Source organism: Gymnogyps californianus, chromosome 3, assembly GCF_018139145.2.
Source record: "Gymnogyps californianus isolate 813 chromosome 3, ASM1813914v2, whole genome shotgun sequence".
Lineage (NCBI taxonomy): Eukaryota > Metazoa > Chordata > Aves > Accipitriformes > Cathartidae > Gymnogyps > Gymnogyps californianus.
Genome location: NC_059473.1, coordinates 105,713,846 through 105,738,359, shown reverse-complemented (window position 1 = coordinate 105,738,359; position 24,514 = coordinate 105,713,846). Strand labels below are relative to the sequence as shown.

At 40.8% G+C, this 24,514-nt stretch overlaps 1 protein-coding gene across 2 annotated transcripts in view; it reads right to left on the bottom strand.

Moving 5' to 3' along the window:
- Window positions 1-14,016, bottom strand: part of TDRP (testis development related protein) — a 28,083-nt gene extending 14,067 nt beyond the window's left edge. Inside the window, exons 1-2 of one of the 2 annotated variants that reach the window (XM_050893241.1) lie at window positions 13,863-14,016; window positions 1,217-1,276 (exon numbers count right to left, since the gene is read on the bottom strand). In XM_050893241.1, coding sequence (XP_050749198.1) covers window positions 1,217-1,276; window positions 13,863-13,985 — 183 coding nt within the window. In that variant the 5' untranslated portion in view covers window positions 13,986-14,016. The remainder of the gene's footprint in view (window positions 1-1,216; window positions 1,277-13,862) is intronic. The other variant, XM_050893242.1, reaches the window with a different exon arrangement.
- Window positions 14,017-24,514: the final 10,498 nt, after the last annotated feature.

Genomic DNA, 24,514 nt, shown 5'->3' with positions numbered 1-24,514 from the left:
TATTCATGACATGTGCATACTGAAAAGGCCACACGTATAATCAATCAGCCTTTTATTAACATATTAAAGATTTTGGAACTTCTGGAATATCACTGTACTGACAGCTTCTAAGACGACAGAACAACCAAAGAAAATTTGGAAGTGCTTTCAGAAACAACAATAAAGAGAAGATGAGAAGGATAAGGTGCTTTTTTGTGAATACATTTTTAAGACAAGAGGGTTTTGCTTTAAAACACAAAAATACTGCAGCTCAGTGGTTTGCCTGGTGACTTTTTTTTTTTTTTAAAGTCAAAACACACACTTAGCAAGCCTTCCTGAATCACTAAGGGGCAAAAAAGTTTCAGAATAGGTTAATTTTAAGATTCTTTTCCTAAACATTCATCATCTGGCATAAACAGTAATTTGTATTTTCATAAAAAAAAAATACATTTCTTCTAAAAAGTAGAAAAAGGTATAGTACAATCTGACTTCTATTTTCAGTGAAAATCATGCTGCATCTGAAGTAGAACAAAAAGTAGTAAGAGACAGATGTTCAGTTTATACATATTAATGTAAAGTATCCTATTACACTAACGAACCTATTTTTAAATGCTTTTCTCTATACCTATGGAATTTCAAAACAAGCTCTAGCATATCATAACAACTTCCAGTTCTTTCATCTTCTGCTAATGTATTTTAAGAACATTAAAAAAGATTCTTGGACACATATCAAGGTAAAAAAAATTAACTTGTATGCCTGCTTTTCTTTTCTGAAAGAGATACGAGATAAAGTCCTTAACCTCTTGCGGTCAGAAAGCCAGCTGAGCTACATGTAGTGGAATAAATAACCCAAATCCCTTCTACTTTTCATGTTTTCATCACCAGTTACAGCCAGAATTTAGTGCTTCCTTAGATTTCACTTCAGTTATTCCTGTGGCTTCTTATTTTCATTTTGTGTTTTAATATCTATCATGTGGAAGAAAAAAAATTAAGATACCTTCCCCTCTGCGTTAATGAAAGGAAATAAGGCAGCCTTGTAACTAATACTGCACTGCTAGTATTTACTTCAATGAGAACCCCATGACCAAGGATCACACGCAATTATGAAATCATCAATGAAGTACATGAATAGCCTCCTTAATCAGGCTGTACATGAAAAACAGGTAACTTCCTAACATACATTGACTGAAATATATATGATATAAAAACGTTACACTTCCAAAGAACATGTATTTACCTTTGTTGCAAGTTGTGACACTGAAGATGAAACTTCATCATGAAGAAACTGGTCTTTATTCTCAAAAAAAGGATAAAGATAAAAAAGGCCCATAGTCAGTTTTGGTTTAACAATTAGCAGTGACACATTTTAGAGTATTCATAAATGCTTTTATTCTAGTCAGCCCACCATAAAAGAAAATTGACAAAATATGATCACAACGCAAAACTAAGCGAACACCACTACTGAAATAAGAAATGTGAACAAAACTGCACTTAGAATGATGAAAAATGCTGCTGCACCAGATGTAAAAAACAAAATCAAACCCTTACAAAACCAAAAAACCCACAGCCCATAGAGAGATCAAGAAAATCCTGCATCATAACAATTTTAGTAAAATTAAAATTAAAAATTTAATTTTATCTTAATAATTGTGTCTGTATTTTTTGGATCTACGCTGATTTTCTGAATACAATAATAGATGATGGTCTATGCAGTGTCTGTAGACTGGGGGGAGAGGAATGTCCCAAGATTATTTCCTACTTCACATTAAAAAGCATTACATTTCCTTAACTCAAGGACAAACTTTTGCCCACATTCCTTTCCCCTCCATTTATATCTGTAGATTTCTGAAAAAAAACAGAGTACTGAAGATGCTAGTGAAGGTAAATCAGTCGGGTACCATTTCTGTCCATCTCTGAATTAAGCTGGTGTCTTAATACACTCAGGCCATCCTGTTACTATCAACGTTCTCTTCAAGACAGGGCAAGTAAGATCAGTGTCAGGAGTACTTTAGAGGCCAAAGAAATATATAGAAAGTGAGACATAGCATACCGGAATTATGTAATTTTCACTTTCTTCAGTCTGTGTTTTAATGAGAAGAATGTTACTTTTTTTTTGTTCTACATATAACTCAAATACAAACAGTCCCCAAGTACAAAACAAGAACAGCTACCTATAACTGAAAATATTTAACTCCAGTTCCAAGAAAAAACAGAATTACAACAGAATGGTTTATGGAAAGCGTCTCTGAAGTGGCAGTTTCACAGAATCCCCTGTGTTCAGTTTGGTCCATTTTTTGCTTATGTCAGCCACTTACTGTTTCAAAATCAAATTTATCAACTCCTTCCTTTTCAACTAAAGTAAATGCTAAGAAGTTGATATGCTCTTCGCTCCGTAAGCTTAATTTTTGTTTTAGGGTAACTCCACGTGCACATATCCCAAGACACACAAAACACACAGTATCCCGGCTCCTACGCATTACCAAAGACCTCCTTCACTTTGCTAACAGCATCAGAAAGAGGTGCGAAAGCCGGCACGAGAAGCATTAGGTATTTCTAGTCATGTGGGGGCCCAGATGTATCAGCTTCATTTTGAGAGACCAGCTTCTAATCCCATGCATCTTTATTTATTTTTTATAAATTTTTTTATATTGATATTTATTTATTTGCCTACTAATGTTTCCATTTACTTTATGTTATACAAGGAACAAGGATGGAGTTAAGAGCATTTCTAGAATGAGTATGAAGACCATCGCACTATAGTTCAATAACAACTGTATGTTGAACTAGAGTGCTTTGTAGATAGATAGCTTTACTTGTTGGGGCAGAACACAAAGTCAGGAACTCCTATTATCATCCAAAATGAGAATATGACTTCCTGCGGATCTTAACAAGTTATTTAACTTCCGGATTTCAGTTAGCTGTCTTTAACACAGGAGGATATTATTGTAAATGGGATACCAAAAAAGACAAAGGTAAGAATTGTGTAGTACTCTAAAATGAAATTCAATTACTTTTTCCCTTTTTTTCCTTCCTTCCTTTTAAGAGAATCATTGGCAATGTTTTAAATGGAAACGCCACACACATACTATTTCAGAAGTTTCCTTGTTTCTCCTCAACACTCTCAGCTCTTGAACTTTTGGATGAGGTTGCAAAGCCTTAGACTTAACATGATGGCATCTCTGCTTGGACACAGGGCAAGAGCCAGAGAATACTTCATCTGATTTGTCCATTTTTTTCCCAAGAAGAAAAAAGATAACAGGAACTAGAAAAGCCTCAAGGGGAAGTATAGTAAGAGGAGAAATTATCTCAGACATCCAGAGCTGGCAGAGCTACCAGTTTCAACAACCAACAACATTGTCTCCAGAACAAACAAGACACTCTTAGTACCTGCCAAAGAAGTAACACCTCTCATTTTAATTCTTCCAGCTCTCCAAATATCTTAAGAAGGATGATAAAAATATGAAAGTGCATAAAAGACTTTGTGCTCTACTACAGAGAAGAGAAAAGATGGAAGTGTGAAGGCATACAGCCTCTAGCAAGCCAGCGCACAAGGAAGCAAGAGCACAAAGCAACTTTCACAGTGAAAACTTTTAGGGGAAAACCGAGAGATGCAACGAGCACGTCATGCGGCTAGGGAGTCAGCATAATAAAATGTGAATACCATTGTTGATAAAAGATGTAATTCACAATAAATAGTAGACAAAAAGGGGTATTTATTTGCTTCTTTAAAAGTGTGACAACTAGGGCTGTGTTTCTGTGTTAATACAGTGCTACTATTCATGGACATACAAGGTGCTACCTCATAAGCAATGAGACAGTAGTTTGCAGTAACTATGCTCACACAGCAGAGGCTGATGGTAAGAAGACAACACAAAGTTAAGAGATATGAAATACAAAGATTAAAAGATATGAAACCCTCAAGAAAACAACTGGTGAAAATCCACTACCTAAAATACATTTTTTGGGGTGGAAGACCTATCAAGTATCCATAGTATCCTTTTAAGATACACTGCCTAAGAAAAGGAGACTTGGACAACCGCGGTGTGCTTGTGATGTCCATCCGTACATCCCATGTGCTCACAGTAACTCTTGATTGAAACTGGCCAGTAGATTTGAATTCAGCAGTCTCAAAGAGACTACATTTTGAAACATTTTGTGGAAAAATCCATTGCTAGGGAAAGCAGAGAGAAGCAGACTAATGCCCCACAGCAGGAAGAGAGCGTGGGAGGAGCACGTGTGGGGTTCAGAGCCAGCCATGGCCCACATCGCGGGGAGGGACCTGTGCACTGTGCAGTTGGGATGGGTTGTGTACTAAAAAACCAAAATGACAGAGGGAAAGAGGAGAGGGAGGGAGGGAGGGGACCAGTGCCACCACTGGGAAGAGCCGAGGAGAAAAGATGAGACGTCATACACAACCCGTCTTCACTTGTTACCCACAGAATAATATGCATTTTTCAGTGATACACATTAGTACACCCTCTTCTGATACATATTCTCTACTTTTGTTACCATTCAGAGATCAGGGAGCGTACAATTTGGTTTTTCAAGTTTTCTTCAGAGGACGATCTACTGTACAGCCACGTGTGAAGAGTGAAGATGACCCTTCTTTATCATGCTGCATAACACATGCTGACACTGAACGCTTACAAATTATTTCAGTGTATTTTAATCTCAGTGGCTTACTGTTACAACAATTCATTTTTTACTTCAATTTAAAAGAACAACGTGGACCACATTATAGTATTTAGTAACTAACAGGTGACTAAATGCTAACGCTAGTGGGAAATGCTGATCAGCAACTTGAATAGCCTTCCAGTTCTGGCAGGGGAAGGTTGGTATGCGCAGTGTGTTTTCCTAAGGAAACAAGTGCCCTTTTGTTGGACATACTGCAAACCATAAGGTACTCAAGGGATTAATTCAACTAGCACACAAACCTTTTTGTACAGAGATCAAAATTGTAATCTACTTCCCTCAGCTTCCTTTGTGGTAAAGTAATTAATTAGTCTCTTCAGATCATTCACTTTCATAATTCAGGCCAAGATGAGGAACACTGCACATCAAAGAGTTAAGGCAAATAATAGCATCATCTCACCCTGCATGCCCTTCTTTTGCTCTAGTACATAAAATGGTATATTATCGATTTTCTCTACCCGGTTGTGGAACCTTCCTATCATACACACACTAGCTGTCAAAGCCGAGCACATGTAAGAGTAAAAAGCTATTATTAAAATAGTAGGTCCTTTTGGTGCAATTTCTCGCCCTTCTACTGACCTATTACATCCCCTCTGCCTATCATCACGTCTGATCAAGAACTGAATGTAATTTAAAGTCTAGGTTATCATCACGCCTGTAAGTTCAAATTAGATTATGAACCACAAACGTGTAATTTAAGTGGAAGAAACCCCAAAACAAACACCACCTCAAGAGAGACACTCCAGGGTAGAATTTAACACAATTCCCAGTATTCCACAAACCCCACTAAATAGTTTAGTGATAGGAGAGGGGAAGGTTAAAAAAAAAAAAAAATAAAAAAAAATTTAAAAATCACTCAGGCAATCAAAACCTGAAAGTTAACCTCTGAAGTTGGAAAGATTCCCAAAACACTGATTACAAACCAAACAGTTGAACAACTATATATACACAGCCTGACCAGAAACAACACAGATTCACAAGAGGAGATCACACTGCCAGATCACCATCTTAAAATACAGCTAACAAAAGAAACCGTTTCCTTGGGTTTGAGTAGGATCTTGCTATAACGTCAAAGGAAACAAACAAGACTAAAGTAGATTATTAATGCAAAAGTCACTCTGCTTATCTAATTTTAGAACTGAATCAAAACCAATGCAAAATGCACTCAAACATGGGTAAGAAGAAAGTTATCAGCACATCAGTGGCATTGGGCCTCATTTTCTTTGCTGCACCTATAATATACACCTGGAAAAAGTCAATGCGTGGATATATGCTTTCTGAGGCAGGAAATTGAGGCAACAGTGATCAAACGTAAATGGGCACTGAAACAACTATACTATTTTCAACACATTCTTTTAACACAGCTGAAAAATACAGCTGAACTGTACCTGAACACTCACACAAAACTGAACATACCCTTTACGGAAAAACAAGGTTTGCAATTTTAACAAATAAAGGATGCATTACTCAGTCATACACAGCTTTCTTCTGGGACACGAGGCTATGTGTTCAGCAGACATACCTCCCATGCTGAACCGTGAATTGCCTCTGCTCCTTTCTGGCAGAGGTAGCCTAGATTGAGATCAAGATATTTTCATTAGTCTTGTCCATATTTCATCTACTGCTAGATCTCAATCTTCCATTTGTATGTCCCTAAAGCAAGTGAGTGAACCAGACTAGCCATGTGGGCAGGTGGGACAAATTGAAAATTTCCTATTAATATCACCAATGAAAAATATTAACCTAGGCATTTCTAAAGTCTGTTCATGCTCAAGAGTAATTCCGTATTTTAAACTCATTTTTCTCTTCTATAAAAAATACTTTTCCACTCCAGATTGCTCACTACCCTTAGAAAAACATCTACATTGTGACAATAAACCATTTTAAATGCCACTGCGACTAAATAATGACAGTGACTCCTATCCTGCAAGTTTCCTCTGCCAGTCTTTGGCAAAACTGAAAATACTTTGTCCATAAAGAAAAGGAAAATGTAAAAATCTAAGTATGCTATACTTTCATCTTGGCATATATTTAGTAGACAAAACTAATCTTGAAACATGCTTCTAAAATATAATTAATCAGACCATTTCTAGAAGAACTTATTTCACTCTGCTGACTTTAAAAAGTCCAGGTGACTATTTCAGATACAGCAGACAACCCATCCAATGTATTTAAAAATGCTTCCATCTTCTAGGCCCCAGTCTTTCGTAACTACCTATTATTCACCAGACTGACTAGAAGATGAAAACAGTTTTCCTATGTTTTCACCTTTCAAATTATTATTAATACTGAATAAATTAAAATTAAGATGATGCTTTTTCCTTCAGCTTCCACAGCTGTCAAGAACTTGTTTAGCATTTTCACAAACTCTGTTCATTCAACCACTTTAGTTATGGCTTCACATTCCATTACATTTTAAAACAGAATATCTAAATTATTTCCATATTTTTACTGTCAATTGATATAAATGGCTAAACATACTGGAGAAGATTAATTTCAGAATCTAAGTATTTACATAAGAATACTTTTGTAGTGCTGCATTTTATTGGCATTACAAAGAGAAACATCAGAACACCAGATTCCTATGCTTTCTGTTTTTACATCAATACACGAGGTTATTCTATTAATTGTTCACATTATTGTGCGTCTCCATAGTAAGTGGTTACAATACATCTTACTCAGTCTTTGCTAATCTGAAATATTTTTGGAAAAATGTTATTAAAAATTAAATACCTTAAAAATATTTTTAAAAGCTCAGCTCCTTAAGAATTTATTTTGCCCAATTTATAATATTTCAAATATGCTTCAAGAAATGGAAGCAGCTGTATTAAGATCAAAATACCACCAAAGCTAAAACAAAGGAGGTCAAATAATCAATTTGACTTCAATTGCTGCGACAATTCAAATATTCTAATGAAGTTTTCAATTTTGATGAAATTTCTGACTGAAAATCTGTCAATTATTTTTAACAACTTATCCATACTAGAAGTTCATATTTGTTTTTTTCTGATCCAGAAAACAAACCAATGGATTCTAATTCCAAAGCCAGTAGCTGACATACCATTTTTATTCAGTCATGGCATTTGTAATTAAATTACATATCTTTAAAAAAGCTCTTGCATGAGTGATGGCAACATTTTCATAGTATAGTTTCTGCAAAACAGGTTGAACGCATTATTTTTGGTTGTAGTGTTCACTAGCATGTGCACTGCTTCCTTTTGACATGCGGCTTTTATCAGCACTTGCGGTGTTCGCACAGACGCGTCCTGGAGCTCCTCACAAAGAACCAGCAGCGAAACTTGTTGGAAATGTACCTCTGATGATGACAGAACTGAAAGATAGTCTACCTGGTAAAGTGTTCAGTAACTTCTAATAACTCTACTTATGTTATGGATGTCCTCATGCAATCTGGCAAGTAGTTTCCATAGAAGTGAGGAAAAAAATTATAAACCTATTTTACCAGTACAGAATTAAACAGATTAAAAGGATTAATTCTTTCTCAAAAAGCAATATATTTTAGTTTGTATATTAATGGTAGCAATTCCAGCACTGCTAGGAGAGTATGGGCCCAGAAACCTCGCAAAACCCCATGAAGATACAAATAGCTTAGGGAAGGTGGATCTCAAGCAATGATGTGGAGGAGAAGATAGTGGTTTTGTGGATCAGTGAAAGGGGATTAGGCTGTATTAGGCTGGAGGGGAGGAAGACAAGACAAGGCTGCTGGCAAAACGAGGTGATCGGAGCTGGTAAAGCAGAACTGGCTCGAGGAAAGATACAACAAGTGATAAAAATGACAAATGGGGGAGAGGAAGGGGATGTACTAAGAAAAACCTTGAAAGCAAGGACAGAGATTTAAATGTAAATGTCCTGAAACAAAGGGAGGCCAGCTGAAGAAACGGAAACCGAAGGATGAGGACTTAAACTTTATGCCATAAGCAACAACATTAATATCAGCAATGGGATTTCCAGGGACTAGGGGATGGGGAAATGCAGCATAGGTATTAGAAGCTGCAGAGGAAGTAATCACTATCAGGATGGGAAGTGAGGGTCTGCACAAGAATTTCAGCTGTCCAGACAGAAAGAAAAATAATAATAATAAAAAAAAAAACCAGACCTGGACTTTATAGAGGAAACAGCAGTAAAGTATTGGACACAAATTCTCTTTTGCACAATAGATAAAAACCACTGACAACCTTCAGCTTACAGGCTTGACTGAAAGAAAAAGATAGATACTGATGTTGTCTATAGTAGGAGACCAACCAGACAATATGTGCTTTGTAGGACTTCTAAGAGTCAGAATAAACCAACAGAGAGGGGGTAAGAGGTGAGAAGCAGATCTGATCCCGGTCAACTGTGTAAAGATGACAGTATAAATCAGAAAGTGAAACACCTCAGAAATGAAAGGGATTAAAAAAAAAGAAAGCCTAAAGCCCCAAAAGACACCGTCAGCTCTCTAGAGCTCCAGGAAGACTGTGAGAAAGAAACAGGACCCACTCAAGAAGCTGCTGAAAGATGTATGTGACAAGAAGGAGGAAAAGCAAAAAAGGCAGGCCAAGGAAGAGCTCAGGAAAGTCTTCGCTGTCAGTCCCACAATCTAATGTTCAAGAATGATGACAGAATACAGGTGATGGATTTTAGCCAGGAAAATGTCACTGAAATGTCACAAGAACAACTCTGATGAATGGAAAAAAACAGGCTAGCAGAGAGGAGAAGGTATGAAGGAATTAAAAGAGTACTGCAGGAAAAGCCTGAGACAGACTGAAATGGTTAGAAAGTGAAGGAAAGACATTAGCTGGATTAACATTGACTGCTTAATTTTTTAATTAAAAAATACCCTTATTCAACGTATTAGTAGAACATAAGAAATGCTGCTCAGCTCCCACCCATTCCTGCAGGGCCCTTCTGAGTTTGACTCATTCCAAGATGAAAGCCTATATTAAAATTGTACCAGAGACTTAAACATCTTCATTAAAATAGATAACTAAAATTCTGTATAGCCAACTTTAAAACATCCAGTGAGCAAGTCTAAACAAAATTCAGCACAAAACATGTTTTTGCACATATTCTCTTTGAACATAACAAAAAAATATAGTTGGGGAGAACAGATCAAGGCTAAGGATCTGAAATATTTTTACATGAAAGATAAAGTTGCAGAAGATAATATAGGTCAGCCTGACACCCATCCGCTACCCTAATATATAGATGTATTTTAAAGTTGAGCGCCAATTTATGTCAGTTACATGCCATATTGACACAGCATTGACAATGCTGAGGACTGATCAGATGATAGCAGGATTGAATCAAGGAGAATTTAGCATGACTGCCAAAACATTGCCTTCCGAAAGTCAAAACCCAACATTTTTCCCTTTCCAAAAATGTAACTGCAGTTTGAAACATAATGACTATATTACAAACTGAATGCAAGTTTGGCATGCATCACTGTACATTTCTAGCATATTTTGAGAGACACACAAAAAGCACATTATTTCATTTTATACATGTGTACTAGTTACGTGTGTTAAATCGTCTTCATGTATTAATTGTAACTTTAGCCAATAAAGCACCTTCATTGCATAAATTAAAAACATTTACGCTTCAAAGCATAAATTAAAATTAACTTCTAAGATACAGTCTAAAACCGTCTGGTCTAAAAAAAATATACAATAATCCACACATTTATTTATACAAGTACTGTTTCAAAATTTACTTGTCTTTCTTATCTCAGGAAACACCTTACTATTTTAAATAAGTGTTAACAATTCAAAGTACTTGAATGTATGCAGAAACTTTTGCTAAAAAGTGGCCAAAGGGTGACAATTCCCTCCCATTGCAATTTTCATGTTCTAAAATTTGTTTTTGTTCTCCCCTGGAACAAAATCAAACCATTCTGTATTCCACAAAACCAGAACTGTCAAAACTTCTCTTTTAGATCAAACTAAGCTTTTCTATTTAAGAACTACGAACGTCTACAAATTTAAATGTCTGCTTGAGTAATCCCAGATCAGGCTTCCATATCTAAATAGGATGATTAAAATTTCTGTAAAGTAACAAAGGTTTTTTTGTTTCTTTTTGAACTTATAGTAGCCTAATTCTTTGTTGCTGTCTGCTACTGCAATGTCCTAATTATTAGGTTGCACAGTGAGAACTCCTTCACTCTTTCTCAGCTTTGAAGAAACAACATATAGCACCAACATTTCATTACACTGGAACACTTTCAGCCTGGTCTGTTTTAATGACACAGATGTGACTACCAATTTCTTTTCTTTCAAGTGAAAAGTTTCAGCATTATTTATAGCATTAATGGTAGAAGCTTCAGTATTTTCTTCCCGCTTGCCCATTAAAAATGAAAATAAAGACAAAAGATAGTTGTTGGGGAAAACAACATACCATAAATCAAAGTCAAAATATGATGACTATGGTTCATCTTCTCTTTTACCAAATGACGTATCAGAAAAGAACCTAGAGGGAATGAAATCTAACAGTAAACTTCTGCATGAAATCTAATGCTGGGCTTTCTTAATTTACTAAAAAGCACTCAAACAAATTATCTGGATTTTGGCCCTCAAAACAGAAAATTAGGAAAGTCCTGGATTCTCTTCTTCTTGATGAGGTAACCCTTCATTCCCAGCTTAAGCAGGCTGTACCATGACAACTTAAACAGAGCAGAGGCTGAGGAAGACCAAGACTTTCTCATGCACAGCTAAGGTACCAAGAGAACTGCCCCCATAACTCCGCCAAGCTCTGGTGGTGCTACTGTCCTCCAAATTCACAGGTTTGGGTGATGCAGGTCAGGACGCAGCAGTAGCGAAGTGCAGATCATTACCAAATCCCCCTACACGTTACTGGATTTCACTCCCTTGCAATCATATTATTGGGAGCAAAAACAGGTTCTGATGAAACATCAAAAATGTCAAAGACTAAAAGCAAGGCCCTTGAACCAGATCAGCTATAACAAGCTGAACAAGCGCATTCGGTTACCTCACACTTTCTCCTTGACACCTAAGCCATTTTTTAGACATACTGTACCTATGGCTGACCCAGAAGCTGCCTTTGATAGATCATGAGAATTACAATGTTAATCAGGTGGTCATAGTTTTCCATATAGTCTATCCTTCCTTAAAGTGTACGTGAACTCTAAAATAACTACACTTAAATGTTTTTTGGGGGGTTGGTCGTTTTTTTTTTTTTTCCCCCGCAGTTGTCAAATCTTGATTTTAACAGGCAAAATAACTAATAGCTTATGGTCATCACTCCAGTTTCTGTGCCAAGCTACACTACAGCCTTGCTAACTTCTCTGAATCCTTTATCTTCAAGGATATTTCATTTAGTGCCTTAGAATAATTTATTTTTCCCCTGCTACCTCCAATACCAAAAAAAGCATCTTTTATTCCGGTGCCATTGGTAATAGACACTGTGGGAGTTGGAAAGGAATTTTCTTAAAATTGATGAAAATGGCAAACCATTTGCACCAGAAATCATTGTCATCACCATTATAACTTGAGACTGCCACTAATGGAACAGAAGCCCAGGACAGTAAAGACAATCAGACAGGACAAAAAAAACACCAAATAAACAAACAAACAAAAAACCCCAAACCTCCCAACCTAAAGTAGAGAATTGGGAGAATTGTCAGGACAGAAGTCTGAAGAATCATCTTCTGACTGGGAGGCTAAGGTCAGGAGCCTCAGAGGGGGGTTGGAGCATTTGTGGTAGAGAAGCAGTGAATAGTCAGTGGGATTTACTGGAAGCTTTTGGTGACCTTTGGTGTTCAAGGAGGGTTTCAGGAGGTAAGCAAGTCTAGGAGGGCTGTAGATAGCACAAGCCAGCAGCTTAGTGAAAACAGTGGAAGTTTCCAAGCACCTGAGGATAGGAACCGTAGGAGGGAGAGGTTAGATGTTGTGAGAGGTTGTGGGAGATACTTCAGGTCGCCTCCAACCCCACAATCCCCCTTCATCCCCTGAAGGCAGTCGCCAAAATGAGTATCTATTCTTCCTCTCGCACAGGAGAAGATCTTATTCATGCATATGAATCTTCACAGCTGCTGTCAAACAAGTAGCAAGGGCTAGGGCTTCTGTTCACTGTGCAGGGGAAAGGGCAAGGCAAGGCTGAACTGGGGAGCAGACTGGTGATTTTGGCTACTGGAAGATGGAGGGAATAACTGCTGCGATTGGGAGAGGCTGCTCTTCCGCAGTAGCCATGCATGTTGACAACCCATAGCAGTTGTCAACCAGAAACTCAAGCAGAAGGCAGATTTTCCAGATACACTCCAGCTCTTCCAGCAAGGTAGGCAAGACAGCCACAGGGCGGAAGTTGGGTGGGTTTTTGTACCTTTTGAATACAAACCTCACCAGTTTGCATCCCTGGGCAACTGCTTGCTTTAGATATGCAGGTCTCCTGCAACCTCTCATACAACATCTAAAGATACTCTGTGGCAACAGAAGATCAGTTCAGCAACAAAGCAGTATCGGCCAGCTTAACAGGCTTCTGAGCTGGACTGATGCCTAATTGTTATCAAGTTTTTGAAAGCAAGTCAACAAACATTCTTTTAGTTATTTTGCCTGATACTCAACTGATACCCTTCCTTTCAGGTTGTATTTGTCAGGCAACCAGTACTTTGAGAAGGTCACTGCTGGTATTTAACTTATCATTTAACAATGAAAGCTTTCAAATAAGATTGTGGCTATTTAAAGATAGCCAACTACCATTATTGAAACTATAGAAAAAGCAGTCCTGCCAAACCGTCAGTGCTCTACGCAAACGCGCACACACCTGCAAATGAAGATTATGTTCTTATAAATCACTGTTTAATGTATTGTGCTTAACAGATGGGTTGCAGTGTCCCAGCCTAGGGTTGGGAGAGAAAGTACCCTGCGGTAGGAAGCCACTGGAATGAAGGACAGCAAGTCCCAACAATACCGGAGGCCGGCTGCTGGAAGAAAACAGGGGAGGACACACCAGTCAGCACCCCAAAAGAATCGGGTGACAGTTGCACGCCCCGCGCAAACACCCCCTTCTCCGACCACGGCCAGCCTGCCGGCACATCCAGGGGAGGGAAAAGTGATTACTCATGCCGCCGGAGAGGAGGGGAGCGGGAGCAGGGCGCGGGGCCGAGCCTCACGACCCCTCCCCGGGCCCCGCGGGGCTCCCCCGCCGCCGCCCGCCGCCGCCGCCGCCCGGCTCCGCGCTCCTACCTGGGGGGCCGCGAAGGCGGCGGCGGCGCAGGCGGCGGCCGGCGGCGGGCCGCGGGGACGCGTCTCCTCTTCCTCGGGCGAGTCGTCCAGCAGAACTTTGCTGCTCTTGTTGAGCTTCCACATGGCGGGCGCGGGGGTGGCGGCTCCCGCCTCTCTTCGTCCCGGCAGCGAGAGGGCCGAGGCGAGAGCGGGCGCTGCCTCCGCAGCCCCGGCCGGGGCGGCTCGGCTCGGCTGGGCACGGCTGGGCTCAGCAGGGCTGTCACCCGGCCGGGGGCTCCCGGGGCGGGAGGGAGGAGCGCTGCCTGGCGGTGCCGGGAGCCCGCCCCCCGCGACCGCCCCACCTCGCCTCGCCTCGCCTCACCCGCCGGCCTGCTGGCTGCCCCGGCCCACCGAGCCGCTGCCCCGGCCCCGCCGCCCCGCCTGGCGGCTGAGGGGAGCCGGGTGTGAGGAGGGTCCCGCCCACGGCGGCGGCACGGCGGGAAGGGGGCGGGGGCGACGCGTCCCCGCTGTGCCGCTCCTCACCTGCCACCTCTCGCCGCCGCCCGCAGCCGCCGCGCCGCCGCTGCCATGTTTGCGGGGGCGGCCGGGGGGGGGGGGGGGGGAGGGGGGGAGGGGGGGGGGGGTGTTCCCGTCACCACGGCAACCGGCGCGGCGCCGGCCGCGCTCTGACAGCGCCGGGCCCGTGCGGCCGCCGCCCGCCCGGCCGGGCCCTCGGGGCGGGGGTCGGCCCTTCCGCACGGCCGCCGGGCTGCCTGGCAGCACCCCCGGCCTCGCCCCGCGGGGGAAGAGCCCCCGCAGCCTTCCGCTGGCACAGGAGGGGCCCCCAGGGACAAGGCCCCGCCGAGGGCCCACCCAGGTCCCGCAGAAAGAGGGGCCGGCGGGGGTTGTGGAGGGTGCGGATGGCGCTGCCCAGGCAGCGGTGGCCGCAGGATGTCCGTCTGGGCCACGCGGGGCACTTGGAGCTGGAGTCGGGCCTGTCCGTGGTACTGGGGGTAACGGCACCCACACAGCGCCACAGGCAGCCCGGCACCACCTCAAATGGTCCTGGCGTACCCACCCGTGTACCCGCCGGGGTACCCACCGGCCCCTCTCCCCCACGGATCACCTGGGGAGGGGCTGGCTCCACAGCCGTGCCCCGCAGCCTGGGCCAAGCCAGGCAGCACATGCCTTCCCCTTCCCACCTCCTTCGTCCTGCGGAGCCCTGCAGGCAGGGCGAAAAAGCCTGGTGTGTCCGGCTGGAGTCCAGTGAGTCCCAGTAGCTCCCAGTTCGATGGCTGAATGATCCAGATATAACTCCCTATGTACCACCTGGTATTTTCGACGATTCTTGTTTTCAAACAGACATGCTAGCGTACTTCTCCATAAAAATCCCCGCCCAGGCGCTCATTTATCCATTGTTGTGAACTGTGAGTTAGGGTCAGATGTCCAAAGAACTGTGAAAGTATTCTAAAAAGCCATTTTTGGTTGTTCTGCTTGCTTAACGTTACTGTGATTTCTCTAGTGAAAGGCCATAACCCTCAAGGATCCCTTATGAAAGACTTGCAAGTCTTGCTTTGACTGCCTGATCTCTGGGGGCCAAGCAGCAGCAATTAGGCAGCAGCAATGCTTTGCTGAGGGTGTTTTCGGCTGCAATGCGCTCCTACCTGCTTAGCCAGAAAAGGGCTCACCCTGGGGCTGGAATGCCGGCTCCCGTAGGCCGGTTGCTCCGTGTGCTGCCCGTGGGTAAGGAGGGTTGCTTTAACTCCCCGTCAGAGACGTATGAACACCCACAGAGTCAAAGTTTACAAATCAATGAAAAAACACTACTTTTTCTGTCATAAAACATCCTTATCCATAACAGCTGACTTCAGAGGCATCATAGTTTTAACTATAATCTCACTTTTGTACTGATTAAGGATTTCTGTAATGACAGGAATGCTGTGTAGCTAACTGTAATTTATTACCTAACTGCACAAAAGACACATTCACTTCACTTGAACCTGAAATCAGGGAATTTACACCAGTGCAGTTTTAGCCCTCTGTCTTGAAAATGAACTTCGCAAAATGATATCGATGTGCATAAAGCAAGTGCACAAGTGTTTGAAAGACGGGAAAAGCCTTTAGTTTTACAATAAGTTTCCAAACAAAATCTTCTTTATCTCATTTTCAATCCCTTCTCTTGCAAGACTAAAAGCTACTAAAAAGTGAAGCACAGAATTCCCTTTCACAACGTGCGTTAATATTAACCAAATCTCAAGAGGCTAGGAGACAAAACACATTCTTAGTTATTAAAGATGGATCAGGTTTAGCATGGGTTTCCTCTAGAAGGCCGGGTCAATGTATAACTAGATCTTTAACCTCTCACTCCTTCTTCAAATTTATAAACAAAAATATTCAGTAGGCAGAGCTGAATGTTTCTGATTTACGTTGATGCATGTTTGGGTAACTTTAAGTAGTAAACAAGCATTTCATTTGATTTAAGTTCTGTATTTAGACACTTGAAAAGATCAAATAAGTTATTAGTCACCACGTGACCCTTCTGTTTTAATCCAGTGCCTTCCTTATGCTATTTTTCGTACCGTTATCTGAAGCACCAGCTCTACCATTAGGCTTAAATCCTGCAAATACTTACGGTTCTGCTCAGTTTTGGTCTCATGAAGAAATCCACACAGCATTCCCAATACACACAAATAAAATTAACTACATGCCTTTCGTCTTTTTTAGTTTTATTAAGTTTTTAAATTTTTTTCCTTAGGTTTTCTCTTAAGATTTTGGACTTTTGTGAGAAATCCTGGCTTTACTTCAGTCACTGAAAATCAGTCCAGTTGACTTCAGAGAGGTGAGAATTTCAGTCCAGATTTTCTATTTGTCTTCAAGACCCCAAGGCATGGTTGAGCACTATCTCGTGTTCTTCTGAAAAGAATATTATTTTCTGCTGATCTGTTCTACAGACTTTGTGCTTGCAAATTTATTATTTCCTGTTAAAATTAATTATACGCATCTAATCAAAAGATTTTTCCAGGGCAAGAAGCTGACATCCACAGACTGGAACTGCCTAGGATAAAAAAGAATACAAAAACACTTAAATACAAAGTTTTTTCCTCTAAGCAACTACATTGTCATGTTTCCCTAAGTTGTATGCAGGGAAAGGCTATGAAATCCTGTTTGAGAACCTTCTTGCATGGTATTTAAAATGTTATGAACATCTTTATAAATATCATTATGAGGAAAAATTGATGATTTTGCTTCTGAACGCTGATCCCGTCTCCCTTAAGGGACACACACAAACAGAGCAGGGGAAAAAAAAGTGAGAGAAGTAACAGAAAATGCAGCCTTTGTCTCTGACTCCCATGGAAGACTGAGCTGTTTTGAAAGCAAAGCCAAACAACATGGTTTTAGCAGCCACTTCATGACCTGGCAAAACATTACGCTACTGAAAAACTTGTTTCTCCTTTGCTCTTTTACTCCAGGCTCTCAACCAGGGGAGAAAAGGGTGGAGTTCTTTTGGTGGACTAAACCAGGCTCTCAGGAGACAGAAAGCAAAAATGGGAAAGGCAGGAAAGAGCAGTATGACACTCAGTGGCTTTAGCGTACGTCAGTGACTCCAGGCTGCAGGCCCTTTGGATATTGCCATGCCCCCAGGTACACGCACAATGGTTGCAGGTATCACATCTATCCCGATAGCTCTCAGGGTTTGCCTTTCAAATCCCTGTTACTATTCATGGCATCTCTCACTCATCTGTGCCACAATCGGTATCTTTCATGAGGGGTCTGTCACCCTTCACTTGGCAGACTCACCTTGCTGTGGCTGCCTGTTCTGAAAAGCTTGCAAGCCGTGCAGAAGTGAACACAGCTGCAGTGCTGCGGCTCTAAGCAAGAAGCAAAAAGAAGCCCAGGGACAGGGAGCCACATTGCGTTGGAGACCACACATCCACCACTGCTGCCACCACCAGCAACCTTCTCAGCTGCGCTTGGCATCCAGAGTGTTTAACCAAGCTGTTGGAGACTATTGCCGGCACGATGAGGTTCACCACTTCCCAGCAGCGTTAGGCACGCATCACAAGCATTAGAGAGACATCCTTATCCTCCTGCGGTGACCCATTGTTAGCCGTTTTGTGGTGAAAACAGTCTTTATGGCACTGTGCCAGAACATAGCACAGGCACTGGAGTATCTGTATATCCTTTCCTGGATTCCTACCCCCATTCAAAAGCAAGTGTTTTTCACTTTCTGGAAGCTGGTAGTGCCAGAGTCCTGGGCTGGAGTCTCGTGAAATTTTAAATGCCTAGATGTCTAATCTCAGTTATTCTCCCTCTCTAATTGGTGGAGAGAAATACCGTGTGTTTTTGCCTTTTTCATCTTAGCTTTCTTAGGTGTTTACTGTAGGCATCTAGCTATAACCATACCAAAGTTCACAAAAATAAGCAATACCAGGGCTACATCTTCTGAACTGCAGAAGGGGAGGAAGGTTCAGCAACTAGCAATAACAGAGTGCAGGGATGGCAAGACTTTCTTCTTCGTGTTTTCCCCCATACTTTCTAGCAGTTCCCTAGCAATACTTTAAGCTAAAACATATGTAATATGTATGAGAGAATACATATTGTGTGATTCAATACGCAATTTTTATGAATATGAATTCTGGATGACTACAGTACGTGAGTTCTGCAAGTCATCACAATGTCCAAGCTCATTCATATACTTACATTTCACCCTTCTATACACACGCATAAGTCACATTTATTCCAGAAAAGCTGTTCTAGAGCAATTTGAAGAAGGTTGCATTTTACTTTTTGGAACCTAAGTGTAATTCCCAATTAAAGCAAATTGTAAAATATAGCAGTTTTAGGAGCCAGAAAACACCCCAAAACGGTCTTATCTTATTTTCTAAACTCTTATATGACTATTTCAAGCTTTACCAACAGAAAAGTGAGGTCCAGCCCTGTAAGGGGAAGGAAATCTTCTGTCTCTGGCCAAACTCCATTCTTATTGATAACAAAACCAATTTTATTTAAAATACTGACATGTATAGGAAAGCTGTTTGTGGCTTGGCATATAACTTATTCCGTGTGGCCTTTTGTCCAAAGAAAATGTGTGAGAGAGAAAAGCAAAATACTTCTGGAAAATACACTTATTAAAAAAAATTGACAGCTGGTTGAATCAACTGGAAGTCAGTTCAAGAAATGCCAAGAGTCTTAGAGGAAGCAGATTTAGTGCGTGCAAATGCATGTTAAATTAATTTATACTCTGTCATTACGATTTATTATAGAGATTTTATGTCCCCAGGGATGACATAGCAAAAATAGAAGGCCAGAACTGATGACAAAGACTGTTAGACATGGAAAAATGCTTTTACAAAGATAGATTAATACTATGCTTTAAACCAGAAATAAATAAGAGGAAACAGAATAAAGGTATGCAGAAAAAGACTGGAAAGGTAGATAGACCTAACAGAATTGCCTCTTCTCATCAGATATAAACAAGGAGGCATCTATTTAGTCAAAAGATAATGCATTTATAACTGAAAAAGGAAATAGATAATTTTCAACTGTGTAATTGCACCCTGTGTGAACTCATTTCCAAAGAATGTCATTGAAGCAGGATTCAAGAAACAGGAAATTTATGAGGATAACAAGAACATCAGGTAACACAAGTAAAACCAAAAAAGCTAATATGATGTATAAGGCTCTGATTTCAGGGAATATGCTAATTTTCACAAGCTAGGTGTTAATAACAAAGCTTTATGAGAATATATGCCATTATTTTCTACTGCAGGATTTCTTGCTGTAATGTAAATCAAATTGGCAGTGACCTCTACTGGAAACAGAATATTAGATAAAGCATACCACTACCTAACCTCTCTGGTCTTACATTCCTTTTCTTTTCCACAAGTCTTTTTCAGAAATTTTTCCTAGGCACAAAAGAGTTAAAATAAAATGACCTGAAACAGTGCTGTTCTCTGCAGTACATACATTGGATAGAAGTGCACTCAGAAGATTGCAAGTACTAAAATTTCATTGTCTGCAGGAAACAAATGTCATAATCTGAAGTGGGTGCAGTTCTCCATGTTTTGGGGTATGCTGTATTTTGTATTATGTTGGTCAGAAACAGTTTTTCAAGAAATTGGGTGCATTTACAATTTTGAATTACCAAAAGCTAATGAAAATTAAAAATTGTGAGACTAACTTTTGAATATTGAAACCACAGGGTACAGTGCTCATGAGAGGGATTGCCCAGACTCACACAAGAATAGTAAATGTAATCAAACATGCATCATCCTCTAGACTACTCAGTGATCTGCTTTGCAGGAGAAGTAGTAAAAAGTTAAACCTAAAGAAACCGCCCCAGCATTTTATTTAAGTCAATAGTAAAACTTTGGTTGCAGATTCAGGCCTTCTCTGCCTGGTGAACTGGTGATCTCAGCCTGAAATATTTTCATGGATATAGCAGTGCTCCAAACAGGCGAAGCACTTTTACTGGAGGTAGGGCTTTTTGTTTTGTAGTTCCACTGTTATCTGAGCAAAACAAAGGGTATTGGGGGGGGAAAAAAGGGGACTGATTTGCCTACACACAGCGATCTACCAGTGCAGCTGCTCTGGCCATGAATGGCATCTCTGCACTACAGGGGTATGCCAGGCTATAGTAGAGAGGGCCTCAGTTTTCTTTGGAGACCCAATTCTTACCTACAGCTTTGGTCCAAATTTACAGCACAAGGACTCTGAAGAGTGCAAAGCTCACTTCCATGTTCTCTCCTTGCTCAGAGCATTGTGAGGCCAGTTCTCACAAAAAATCTCTGAAAAGACGGACAGAAGAAAGTGATTGGCAAGGAAAAATACTCCAGACACATTCCACTTCAACGCTGCTTCTGCTGGTTGACATCAGCAGTGGAAAGATAACAAAGGAAACTACTCAATGTGGAGGGAGAATCTTGAGGCACTGGCATATGACTCTCCTGGGGCCAATTATTCTGCAAGTATTTCTCAGTGATGCAGTGAGCACATAAGTTCTCACTAGACCATGCAGGAAGGAGCTAAAAAGTTTTAATTAAGTCCTGTTTAAACCGTGTTAGCTGTCATTCTCCCTTTTAGAGCCAGGTGCTAGCCCAACCATAACCAAACCTTCAAGCCCTCTGAGCAGAGAAAGGGCTGGAAGAAAAAAGAAATACAAGGACAAGAAAAAGTGATTCCAGGGGACAAGAAAGGTTAAAGGGAAGGTGTGTGAGAGTCACAGACTCAAAAATAGATTGAGGAGCACCAGAGGAGGGCAGCCCCCAACACCATCAATCGCTCCTGGAATGTGCCCAAGGAAGCAATGGATGCTGCCTGTCAGTGGTCTCTTCGTTGACATGAGAAGATGAGGGACTGGAAGCAGATGATGCAGTTGGCAGGGTCCCCCCCATTGAGTTTGCTTCTCCTGGTAGCATGAAAGGCCACTTTGTCCATGACTGGGAGGAAGCTGATGAATAGGTCCTGTGTTTACTGCCCATTGTGTTACAAACATCTCAAGTGATCATTAATGAAAACATGTTGGAAGAATAAATATTCTTTAATCTAGGCAAGACTGAAATACTGTTCTGCAGTAAGAAAGCCTGGTTTTTTTGTATGTCACGTGTGATTGTGCCGGTTTTGGCTGGGATAGAGTTAATTTTCTTCATAGTAACTAGTATGGGACTATGTTTTGGATTTGTGCTGGAAACACTGTTGATAACACAGGGATGTTTTCCTTATTGCTGAGCAGTGCTTACACAGAGTCAAGGCCTTTTCTGCTTCTCACACCACCCCACCAGCGAGTAGGCTGGGGGTGCACAAGAAGTTGGGAGGGGACACAGTCGGGACAGCTGACCCCAACTGACCAAAGGGATATTCCACACCATATGATGTCATTCTCAGCATATAAAGCTCGGGGAAGAAGAAGGAAGGGGAGGACATTTGGAGTGATGGCGTTTGTCTTCCCAAGTAACTGTTACACGTGATGGAGCCCTGCTTTCCTGGAGATGGCTGAGCACCTGCCTGCCGATGGGAAGTGGTGAATGAATTCCTTGTTTTGCTTTGCTTGCGTGCACGGCTTTTGCTTTACCTATTAAACTGTCTTTATCTCAACCCATGAGTTTTCTCACTTTTCCCCTTCCAATTCTCTCCCCCATCCTGACGTGCGGGGAGTGAGCAAGCGGCTGCGTGGTGCTTAGTTGCTGGCTGGGGTTAAACCACAACAGTGATTTAAGACAGAATTTTGTTTATTTGTAACTTCTACTCATTTAAAAAGTTCCTTATTTGCTATATTAATAATGGGCTTTGGATGTGAGAAAACAAATTGCTTCCTTTATAGTGCAGCTTCAGCGCAATGATCTGAAAGTACTCACTGACGTATTTCTCAAATAACATCTTCATAGCCGAAAACTGCAGCGTACCTTTTTTGCCTCTTTTTCAAAGTTTGCTATTACTGGAATCAAACAACAAATCATGATTAATAATAAAGTGCTATATATGCTGGAAGCCAAAATACACAGATTTTTCTAGCAAGCTTTGTCAAATCCGTTACTAAGCAAGCAGCAATTTCCTGACTTCGCATTCTTGCTGTTTGTCCACTAGCCCACTTTCTTTTCCGATATCACATCTACACTAGCAAGCATTGTTGTAGAACTGTCAACAAGTGGTCACAGATTGTATAGCTACAAATACATTTTTTTTAAGAGATCAAAAACTCAGATTATTCTCATCTGAGTGATACAACCTCCCCAAAGCCACAGAAGCTTTTATCCAGCCTACAGCAGAAGAGGAGCATAGATGTTGCCTCATTCATGTTTTTCCTAACAATCTTCCAATTGTAATAAAAATTATTACTCCAATAAATTCCAATTATTATTCCAATAAATGCCTTGTTCCCTCAAAGCAATTGTCCCGTTGCGGTTTTGATTTCTATTGCTATAGAATCAATGTGATGTGAAACCTTCATATTTGAGAAATACTTTTTATTTTCTCCACTGCTAGCCCAGATTGCAGGCCAGACATTGCAGACATTGCCTCACATAAATTGAGAAGACACGTAAATACCATCCTTCTGTCTGGAGAGAAAGAGTATGAATCTCCTCACCCTGGAGAAAAGGGAATGTGTAAAGCTATTTATGGTGCAACTGTAGGAATAGCCGCGTTTATGAGGAAAACAGAAGAGATGCAAACCCAAGGAATGAGAAGCAATATTGCTAAAAGACAAACATCCTTCCAGAACAGTAAAGGGATACTTGCTTTAGTATGGCTTAATCAGGCCAAAAGTCCATTTACCCCAGCATCCTGTCTCTGACAATAGTGTTTAAGAAAAGAAACAGGGCACAGAGCAAGTTCAGGGTGATACTTCCCCTGGCATATCCTGCCAGCATCAGCTTCCTATTGTAGAGGCCATATCAGCATCTTTGGTTTTAATAAAACCTGATGGACTTTTCTTCCATGAGTTTTCACTACGGATTCAACATCTTACAGTGATGCATAAGAAGTATTTCCTTTTTTTTTTTTTAATTTAATGAAAAAAACCACACAGAGAACTTTGCTTTTAAGCAACAGAACAAAAGTTAGGAATGTTAAGAGCATGATGGGAAAGATAATGTGGGACAAGGTTACCCCCAAAAATCTAATCATAGTCCTATTGGTGGAACAATGCCGTCTGCTGCAAAAAGTCCCCCTGTATATTGCCACAGGACAGCCTCGTCCCCGTCTGAACAGTCCTCTAGTTTCCAGCCACCTCTGCACACAGCCAGGGTGCCCAGCACTTGGGTATGCGTTTGCTCTAGCAAAGACTTTCAGAGGATGATGGAACTCACAGTAATTTAACTTCCTATTGCTGGCAAAGGATAAAGGTCTAGCCCAAACTACTAAGCATCTCAAGTCTTATTGTCATTATAAGACACAGACGCATAATCTCTTGCTCATTCAGCAATCTATAATCTGTGAATATGAGAATGCCAGTGGAATATTGAGTCCAGAATCTGAGAAATGTGCTTGGTTTCTAACTTACAGAAGTATAGAATTATACATAGTATAGAAGCATACTATGGAGGCATAGAATTTTAGTTAAATAAAGAATGCAATCAAATGCACTGAGAAATTAAAAGTTTGAAGGGAATTGGAAAAAGTAACAATATACTAGCTAAGCAACAAAACTGAGCCAGTTGTGTGACAGATGGAGTTAGAGTTATGGCTCATGAAATTATACCCATATATTTTCCATAGAATTCTGTAGAGTAAGACTTGTTATTCATGGAAGCTGAAAATTCAAAATAATTTTAAAGCAAGTTATTGTCAGTTCAGTAAAACTGCGTGTGAATCTTTTATTCAGAATGAAGCATTTTGCAATTAAGAATTTTGCTTACTATACTTTGGGAGTCTTTAAAAAGTAGATTAAATTATATTTACTCCTCATATATATAGTCTTACTATTGAATTGACCTTGATTTCACTTTGTTTACTTTGCTTCTGAAGTAAAGTATGCAAAATTAAATTAAAAGTGCTTTAATTCTGAACCAGTGTCCACACAGGATTAAAGGGAGTTTTATTAATACACTTCAAAGTCACACCTGTAGTTAATTCAGATCATTTTCCTGAATGCTCCTACATAATCAAGGCTAGTGTGACACACAAATATGGGAAACTCTGCTGTAGCCATGGATAATGACAGAGTACGGAAGAGA